At 36.1% G+C, this 9,913-nt stretch overlaps 2 protein-coding genes across 2 annotated transcripts; both read left to right on the top strand.

Moving 5' to 3' along the window:
* Window positions 1-853: 853 nt before the first annotated feature.
* Window positions 854-2,764, top strand: LOC114712392 (probable acyl-activating enzyme 6). The gene has a single exon (XM_028896923.1). The coding sequence runs from the start codon at window positions 893-895 to the stop codon at window positions 2,537-2,539; it is 1,647 nt and encodes a 548-aa protein (XP_028752756.1). The 5' UTR covers window positions 854-892; the 3' UTR covers window positions 2,540-2,764.
* A 2,747-nt stretch (window positions 2,765-5,511) lies between these two features.
* LOC114712387 (pentatricopeptide repeat-containing protein At3g14330) lies at window positions 5,512-7,512 on the top strand. The gene has a single exon (XM_028896915.1). The coding sequence runs from the start codon at window positions 5,538-5,540 to the stop codon at window positions 7,485-7,487; it is 1,950 nt and encodes a 649-aa protein (XP_028752748.1). The 5' UTR covers window positions 5,512-5,537; the 3' UTR covers window positions 7,488-7,512.
* Window positions 7,513-9,913: the final 2,401 nt, after the last annotated feature.

The following is a 9,913-nucleotide window of genomic DNA, read 5'->3' as shown; positions in this document are numbered from 1 at the left end:
AATTTCTAACTGTAATCCAAACATGCTCCAAGTCTGCAGATTTCTTTAAGCGCTTGATTTTGTAATTTTTCTTTCGTGTAAGATGGGCTTTTCTATTGGTCTTGTCCTACCGTTGTAAATACTTTAAGCAACAAAGCATCTTTCACTCAAGAAAAAAAAAACAGTAATCGAATAACATCCGTGCGAATCCTAAGATTGACTTTTTAGAGACAACTAAGCCATTATAATGTGTCTGCCAAATTGCTAATCTCAAAATTATATAGCTTTCATTATTTAATGCGCCCACAAGAGTCAGATTAAACTACTCACTTAATTAATACAGTAATATCAAATGATCCCTCCTCCATCATGAGTGTTTACGTACATTGCAGCGTGGAAACACAAAGTTACTGTAATTTTATCTTAGAGAGATAAAACAAATTAAAACCAATATTTTTTTTAACCTTTTTTGGGTATTCCTGTTTTTTTTCCCTTTTTAAATGACAAAGACAATGCACTTGCATGTGCATCTATTTATAAAAAATATTTAGAAGGATAAATAATTTATCGGCTCTCGTCTTTTCTCTGCATTTTATAGGCACAAACATATATAATATAATATAATTCTTTGCCTTCATCATGATCATCAACATCATCCTTCTTATTATTGAATACTTCAGTTCTAGATTAATTTTTACTATTATTGTCTTTTTTAATAATTATATACTATCTTCAGTTCTAATTATAAACGACGTGTTATAATTATAATTAGTGCGGGAGCTAGTATATTAGTATATCACTCTTCAACCATGTCCCAACAATTTCTCCCTGATTCCTGATCGTTTATACTGGAAGTGCTGTCCTGCGTATAGTTGAAGCAAATAATTGAGTCTTCGTCTTCATCATCGTCGATATGGAATATCTCAAGCCAGGCTCTGCAAACTCTTCTCCTCTCACTCCTTTAGGTTTTCTCGAAAGAGCCTCCACCGTCTACGGCGACTGCAATTCCATCATCTATAATAACACCACTTTCACGTGGTCGCAAACCCACCGTCGCTGTCTCCAACTAGCTTCCTCTCTTTCCTCCATCGGAATCCGCCGTGGCCATGTCGTGTCCGTCGTGGCACCCAACATCCCCGCCATGTACGAGCTCCACTTTGCAGTTCCCTTCGCCGGCGCCGTCCTCAACAACATCAACACCCGCCTGGACGCTCGCACCATCTCCGTCATACTCCGCCATGGTGAATCCAAGCTCGTCTTCGTGGATTGCCTCTCTCGCGCTCTGGTACTAGACGCCGTCTCCTTGCTGCCGCCGGAGACTCAACGCCCTATCCTTATACTCATTACTGACGACTCAGTGGGACCCACATCATTGGAGGGATTCTTCGACACCTACGAGGCGTTGCTGGCGAAGGGTGACCCGAATTTCCAGTGGGTCCGACCCAAAAGCGAGTGGGATCCGATGCTCTTGAATTACACGTCCGGTACGACTTCGTCTCCGAAGGGGGTGGTTCATTGCCACCGAGGGACCTTCGTGATGACCGTAGATTCTCTGATCGACTGGGCCGTTCCCAAACAACCGGTCTACCTTTGGACACTAAATATGTTCCACTCTAATGGTTGGAGCTTCCCGTGGGGAATGGCAGCAGTCGGAGGAACCAATATCTGCGTCCGTAAGTTTAATGCCGCCACCGTGTTCGCTCTCATCGAACGCCACGGCGTCACACACATGTGCGCCGCCCCGGTGGTGCTCAACATGTTAACAAACTCCCCGAGAGTAAAACCTCTAAGAAGGCCCGTTCAGGTCCTCACGGGTGGAGCGCCGCCACCTGCGGCAGTGCTGCACCGAACGGAAGCGTTAGGATTTGTTGTTACTCACGGGTATGGGCTGACAGAAGTACTCGGGGTGGTGGTTTCATGTGCGTGGAAGCCTGGGTGGAACTTACTGCCGGCGACGGAGAGGGCACGGTTGAAGGCGAGGCAGGGGGTGAGAACAATCGGGCTGACGGAGGTGGACGTTGTGGTTTCAGATTCAGGTAAAAGCGTTAAACGCGATGGGTCAACCCTCGGTGAAGTGGTTCTTCGAGGTGGATGCGTCATGTTGGGTTACTTGAAGGATCCAGCTGCGAACTCCAAGTGCTTCAAGAATGGTTGGTTCTACACCGGTGATGTTGGAGTGATGCACCCAGATGGATACTTAGAGATTAAAGATCGATCTAAGGATGTGATCATAAGCGGTGGCGAGAATGTGAGCAGCGTGGAAGTCGAATCGGTGCTGTACAGCAACCCGGCGGTGAACGAGGCAGCGGTGGTGGCGAGACCGGATGAGTTCTGGGGAGAGACGCCGTGCGCGTTCGTGAGCCTGAGGGAGGGATTGGAGAAGAAGCCGACGGAGAAGGAGATAATGGAGTATTGCAGAGGGAGGATGCCGCGGTTCATGGTGCCCAAGACGGTGGTGTTCAAGGAGGATCTTCCCAAGACTTTGACTGGTAAGATTCAGAAGTTCATTCTGAGAAAAGAAGCCAAAGATATGGGAAGCTTGAAACATAGCAGACTGTGATCGATGAAGATGATGATGAGATTAAAGCGAGGAAAAACGATGAAGGAAACTGTTTGAGCCGAAGATATGCATAAAACTTATATACAACACTCGTGGAAAAATGGGTAGATCTCATAACAGGTTATGATTGGAGAAAAATTGATATTTTAACGACAATATGGCAACGCAAATTTTATTTACATGGTGCTTCTGTAATTTATAGATGTTATAATAATTTTTAATTTGGGTGCAAATGCAATTATGAAGCGCATGAAATCATTTGTTATCAAATTGTTCATTAAAATGTGCAATTGATTTCATATGTATACTCTCTCTTGTCTTTAATATAAGATATTGTTTGAATTTTATTTTGATCTTAAATATAAAAACTTAATCTACTTTGTCTCTCATATTTATCTATTTTTTAAGGTAATCCTTGTAATTAATAATAGTAGTTTTAGCCAATATACTTAATTAACAAGGATATTTTAGAAAAGACAATACATATTTATTACAAATAACTATTTTAATTAGTTTTTTTAATCTATTCAAATTAGTTAACAAACTTTTATATTAAGGATTGGAGGTAATACACAAACAAATAATTAAAACACTCGTGTGGCTACAAGGGGGCTATGCATAATCTTTTTCGGATAAAGATTTCTCAAAATTAATTAAATGTTAAATTTTATGGTTTCTTATATTTTCCATGTAGAAGCATGAATTTATAGCTTTTCATTTTTTTTATCTTATCAATTTAATTGATTGTATATATAAAGCATTGATATTTTTAAAAAGTAAATTTATATTGTTAATGTTTTTTCTCACAAATATATGTCGACAACATCTAGATAAATTTCCAAAAATGAAACTTTTCATTATTTGTCATTAATATATCTATAGAGTTTTGAATATATAAATATATATGTGTGTGTGTGTGTGCATATGTATGTACATGTTTATAGTCCTAACTCCTAAGAATGAGACTTTTCATGGTATAGTTAATAAATTGTCGTATCATATTAGTGGGAAAGCCACATTGACAATGAGAAATGAAGTAGGACCCAAGAAAACTAGAACGAAATTTCACCCTGATTTATCAGCTAAGGCTGGTTTTCTATTCAATCGAATCATCTGGTTTAGTTTTCTAACCATTATCACAAACTTGTACAAGAAAATTAGTTATGTTTTAGTTTTTAAAATACGAGACAAATAGTGACATCACACTTCAATAATACATCTGCGATAATCAATTAGTGATTATTATAGTTTTATTTGATTTAATAAATTTCTTTCAATTTTTACAATATTTTTTCAACCTTCCCTTGAGAAGTTCATTAGCTTTTTATAGCCCATTATGCTTGTATGTGCATGTCAACAACTTCAAATCAAATATTTCACTTGCTTTGGATAACTTTACATTGTATCAGTAATAAGAAAAATTTTGTCTCTTAAAACATAAAAACATATCTAAATTCTTGCCAATGGTAGGAATCAAGTGTGCGGGTGCGTACGTGAACCAAAAATATATGAATTCTTCAACCCTCATATTCTTCAATTACTTTCCTTAAAAATATTACTAAGTAAAAGTTCTATTTATAAAAAGTTCCCACCTTTTGTATTACATGCTTAATCAATATAAAATTAAAATTAAGAAATTATTTAAATAAATTTCGTTTCAAAGATAGAATGAAAATAAAAACTCGATCTATAGAAGGAAAAATCGTATTCCTAGCCAACTTAAAAATGTAAAAAGTAGGTTGGCCAGAAAAAAATGTAAAATGTAGATAAAATTAATTATTAAATACTCATTCTGCTTCTTATTATAAGGAGTTATGTACAAGAAAATTTTAGCCCTTATTATAAGTGGTCAACAAGGTCATTAATAATTTTTTTTTCTAATTTACCCCTCGTTACAGATTATTGTTACTTATGTAAATAACTTTTTACTAGCTTCTCGAAATTTGTTATAAGGGTAAGTTTGGAAAATTTTATACTTTTAAGATATACTATCGCCGGTCCTTAATATAAGATCTAATTGAGTAATTTAAGAAGATTAAGAAAATTATTTAAGTTAGTTATTTGTTATAAATAAGTTTTATCTTTTCTGAAATACTTTTGCCAATTATGTATATTAACTAAAATTACCATTTGATAAAACATTTTATATATGTAATTACTATAAGGACTACTTTGAAAAAAATGAATAAATATGAAAAACAAAGTGGATTGTGGTTTTATATTTAAACCCAAATTAAAAGTTAAACAAGTTCTTATAATAAAAAATAGATATAGTATTTAATACTACCTCCATTCCTAATTATAAGAGCTAGTTGACTAATTTGAAGAGATTAATAAAATAAGTTAAGTTAGTTATTTGTAATAATAAATGTTTTCTTTCCTAAAATATCCTTGCTAATCAAGTGTGTTGGCTAGAACTACAATTATTATAAGAACTATCTTAGAAAAAAATACATAAATATTAGAGATCAAGTGGATTAGGGTCTTATATTTAGGACAAAAATAAAAATCAAACGAGATCTTATATTAAGAACAGGAGGTAGTACTATTACTATCATTTCTTAATCTGTGTAAATTAGTTTGTTGGCTCCTTATAATAAGAAGGATTACCTCCAATTTTAATTAGAAGACCTAGTTGACTAATTTGAAGAGATTAAGAAAAGAAGTTAAGTTAGTTATTCGTAACAAATAAGTATTGTCTTTCTTAAAATATCTTTATTAATTAAGTATATTGGCTAGAACTCTCATTGTTATAAAGATTGCTTTGGAAAAAAATACATAAATATGAGAAACAAAGTAAATTTGGATCTTATATTTAGAATCAAAATAAAAGTCAAATAAAGTCTTATATTAAGTAACTGAAGTAGTATATGTTTGTTATACCTTGTGAAAATAAAAATGATTCTTGTTTTTATAACCGAAGGCATTAACCTAAAGTACTCCGAGCGTCCAAGCTCGGGGTGTGATGGAAACTGAAACTTGAGAACGGAGGTGGAAGATGCTACCCGCCATTTCTCTCTCAACGACAGTAACCGTCAAAACTAACATAACGGTAACCTTAAATTCCCATCCTCGCAAACTCAACTTTAATTCCACTCTTAGATTTCTCTCCAAGTCCGGTAATTTAGACGAGGCCCTCCGCCTAATCGAGTCGTCGCCGTCGAAGCCCACTGCCTGTGAACCAGATGATATCGAGGCACTCTCCTTCCTCCTTCATGCCTGCATCTCCAGAAAGTCCTTCTCGCATGGCCTAAAGCTCTACTTGCACTTCCTTCGATCGCCAGACAGATTCAAGCAAGACCTTTTGCGTAACCCCATTTTGAAGAGCAAGCTCATCACGCTCTTCTCTGTTTGTGGTCGGATAGATGAGGCTCGCCGGATTTTCAACTTCGGCCCTGAAGATGAAAAGATGTCGCAGTCGGTGTGGGTGGCTATGGCGATTGCGTACTCCAGAAATGGATTTTCCAACGAAGGTTTGGTGTTATACTGTGAAATGTTATCAGCCCGATATGTTCGACCTAACAATTTCGCGTTTTCCATGGCTCTTAAGGCCTGTGCTGATACGTCTAATTCGTTGGTGGGTAGAGCAGTTCATGCTCAAATCATTAAGAGTGATGAGGAAGCAGATCAAGTGGTGAATAATGCACTTTTGAGGTTCTATGTCGAGTGTGGGTGCCTGGGAGAGGCCCTAAAGGTGTTTGAGGAAATGCCTCAACGAAATGTGGTTTCTTGGAACACTTTAATCGCTGGTGTTGCAGCTCAAGACAAAGTGTCTGAGACATTTGATGCGTTTAGAGTTATGCAGGGACAGAATATCAGGTTCAGTTGGGTTACTCTTACAACAATCTTGTCTATGTGTGCTCGGGCTACTGCACTTCATAGTGGCAAGGAGATACATGCGCAGATTGTGAAGTCCGGGAAGAAAGGTGATATGCCATTGCTCAACTCATTGATGGACATGTATGCCAAATGTGGAGCCCTTGATTACTGTAAGAAGGTATTTTACAGCATGCAGAATAGGGATTTGACTTCATGGAATACAATGCTGACAGGCTATGCAATAAATGGATATATTGAAGAAGCCATGGCCTTATTTGATGAAATGATGGGTTATGGCATGAGGCCAGATGGTATTACCTTCATTGCCTTGCTTTCAGGTTGTAGCTATTCAGGACTTGCTGACAAAGGGCAAGAATTATTCAATATGATGGAGGATTATGAGGTGAAACCATCTGTGGAGCATTATGCTTGTTTAGTAGACATATTAGGCAGGGCAGGGAGAATCGACGAAGCGTTATCTTTGGTACAAAACATGCCAATGAATCCAAGTGGTAGCATCTGGGGATCCTTGCTTAACTCATGTCGTCTTCACGGAAATGTTCCTCTTGCAGAGGTTGTTGCCAAGAAATTGTTTGAGACTGAACCTTACAATCCTGGCAACTACGTGATGCTCTCAAACATCTATGCAAAAGCAGAAATGTGGCATGGTGTGAAGAGAGTTAGGGAGATGATGGCCATGAGAGGAATAAAGAAAGAGGCTGGATGTAGCTGGACACAGATAAAGCATAGAATCCATACATTCATCGCCGGGGGAAGCTCAGAATTTCGTTCTTCAGCTGAGTATTTGAAAACCTGGAATGAGTTATCTGATGCTATCAAAGAAGCAGGGTATATCCCTGACACTGGTGTTGTTCTTCATGATGTAAATGAAGAGATGAAGGTGACATGGGTTTGTGGGCATAGTGAACGCATTGCAGCTGTCTTCTCGCTTATCCATACTGCTGATGGAATGCCAATCAGGATTACAAATAATCTTCGGGTTTGTGGAGATTGCCACTCCTGGATGAAGGCTGTTTCAAGAGTTACTGGGAGGGGGATTGTATTGAGAGATACTAACAGGTTTCATCATTTTGTAAATGGTTCTTGTTCTTGTAAGGACTTCTGGTGAATCAATAACCCTAACATTCATAATTCATGATTTCCAATGACTAATCACTTTTAATGCTAACGCATGATCCATGGCCCTGTTTGGTACGCAGGCGTGAGTCTTGGATTGGGAATGTGAGTGGAATTAAGAGTGAGAGTGAGAATAATATTTGAGGGCAATGCTTTCGTTAATTTAATTTTATAATCTACCATAAATTATTAAAAGATTATAACATCACTCAATCGCCTCTGAAGCTTGCCACAGAGAAAAGAATTATACTTCGTTGTGCTCGCATTTGAAGCTTTCCATGAAGACCCAAATCTGCAAAATCACTCGATGGTTGTTCGCCACTCAAAGAAGACGACCCAAATCTATCGTCTACGTTGCCCTTGGGGGTGGTTGCAATAAGCAAAGACGTCACCAACAGAGATGGTGGGGTGAAAGGCAATTTGGTCAAGAAATATGTAATCCCATAATTAATTTTTTTAATACCAATAGGGTGGTGGTACCAATTCCATAAAAGGCGGTATTGTGTAATTTCAGATTTGATGAAGTCCTCCTGTCAAGCATGCCAAAATGGCTAATCTCAACGCCAATGCAAATACCAACCACTCCTTGTAATAAATAGAACCTTTGATCATGGATTTTATTATTTCTACCTTTTCAAAAAATAGTGTTTGGATCAGCTTATTTTAAATAATTTTATATCGTACGATATATGCATATGAAAATAGTTTTGTTTCAGACTGTGAAAATATTTTTTTCAAGTGCTTATGAACTTTCAAAAGAGAATGTAAGAGGATGGATGAGGAAAAGAACAAGAATTCGCACTTCATGAAATTGGTTTCAAGGTAACAAGTGAGGTAGACTGAGAGGAAGATTCGATTGTCAGGCATCTAATTCGCTGTTTAGAATGAAAACTGAAGCTGATATGAAGCTTATGAAATTGGCATTACTATCTTACCTAAGTTGACAACATTATAGTTCCGCAAAATCGAGATCCTGCAAAAACAATAACATTCAACCTGGCCAAAATGTTAAATGGCTCTGAACGTTAAATATTACTAGTTGTGGTACTTAATATAAGAATTAATCAACTAATTTAAATGAATTAAGTAAATTTATTAAGTTACTTATTTGTGATCTTTAACATAATTATTTTTTAAAAAATGAATAAATATAAAAACACAAAATAAATTGAAATCTTAAAATAACTCTCATATGAAGTAATAATTTATTAGAAAAATTGCTTTGGCGTGTCTTGCTGTTGAATAATCCAAAGAGATAAAGACAAATACACAAATTAAACTTTTACTGCCTAACCAAAAATTTTAATTAAAACTTCACCACTGGAGTGCAAATCCTTTTCCGTTAATAACTGGAGAGCAAACACTAAAAGAAATATTTAGATGAAACTAAACTATGGTTTAAAAAATATCTTCTGAATAGATTCTTGAGAGAATAGATTTTATGAAAAAATGATTCTGATAAAGTGAAATTGTTTGGATAGTTATTATTAGAAACACTTTTTATATGTGCAAATTACTAAGAAATACATAAGTTAATATGATAATTACATAAAAAATATATCTTATAATATATTTTAATTTGAAAAAATAAAATTGTTAATAATATATTTTTTACTAACATAATTAATAATATATAAGATAATGTAATTAATAAATAATCAATGTGTACATATATTTATAAAATATAAAATTAAATGTTTATAAAAAAATAATTGAGTGTTAGAATCATATTACCGTTTGAATCTACTCTGACAAGCACAATCATACCCTCCAATTTGAACCAGAAGCAAAATGAATTCACTTTATGATTTTGATCCAAAACCATAGTTTATCAATTTCTTTCCTGTTTGGCAAATTTGGAACCCAAACCATAGTTTTGAAAGTTGGCCAAATGCCCCACGATTTGAATAGAGTTTATAAACGTGATCAACTTTCATCCATTCACAATTCCAGTAAAGTTTAGGGCCTATGATCAAAGTTAAATCTAGCAAAGAAATGGGATTCCAAGTTGCTAGCTTGCCATTGGCATGTGTCAATAAGATCAATTTTGTCAAATCAATGTGTTTCGGGAAGCACCAACGTGGTTTGCGGCCGCTTCTCCACAAGCCTAGGTTTAACCCTACCATTTGCCTGATTTTCGATACCTCCCCAAATCAACTGTTTATAGCTCACATGATACACTTTGGTCAACACCTTAACCAACAGCAGCGTTAGGCCGTAACTGTCATTTGTTGAAATTCCTGTTAACAATGTTGAATTAAATTGTAGAAACACTAGTCCACGATGGTCAGACTCGAGAAGGTGAATCCGAGTCTGCATGCAATACATTCGAATAATGAAAAAAATATTAATCACCATAGGTTCGAAAATTAACCTGGGACACTAGGAATACTCTGATTCGATAATTTAACTTCAACA

The sequence above is a fragment of the Neltuma alba genome, unplaced genomic scaffold (genome assembly GCF_004799145.2).
Source record: "Neltuma alba isolate B1F8T4 unplaced genomic scaffold, ASM479914v2 tig00011357_pilon, whole genome shotgun sequence".
In the NCBI taxonomy this organism is placed as follows: Eukaryota; Viridiplantae; Streptophyta; class Magnoliopsida; order Fabales; family Fabaceae; genus Neltuma; species Neltuma alba.
This window is presented reverse-complemented; position numbering and strand designations above follow the sequence as displayed.

Bases quoted from the DNA above. Each gene is read 5' to 3' on its own strand.
- LOC114712392 (XM_028896923.1), top strand. From the start codon at position 893: ATGGAATATCTCAAGCCAGGCTCTGCAAACTCTTCTCCTCTCACTCCT.
- LOC114712387 (XM_028896915.1), top strand. From the start codon at position 5,538: ATGCTACCCGCCATTTCTCTCTCAACGACAGTAACCGTCAAAACTAAC.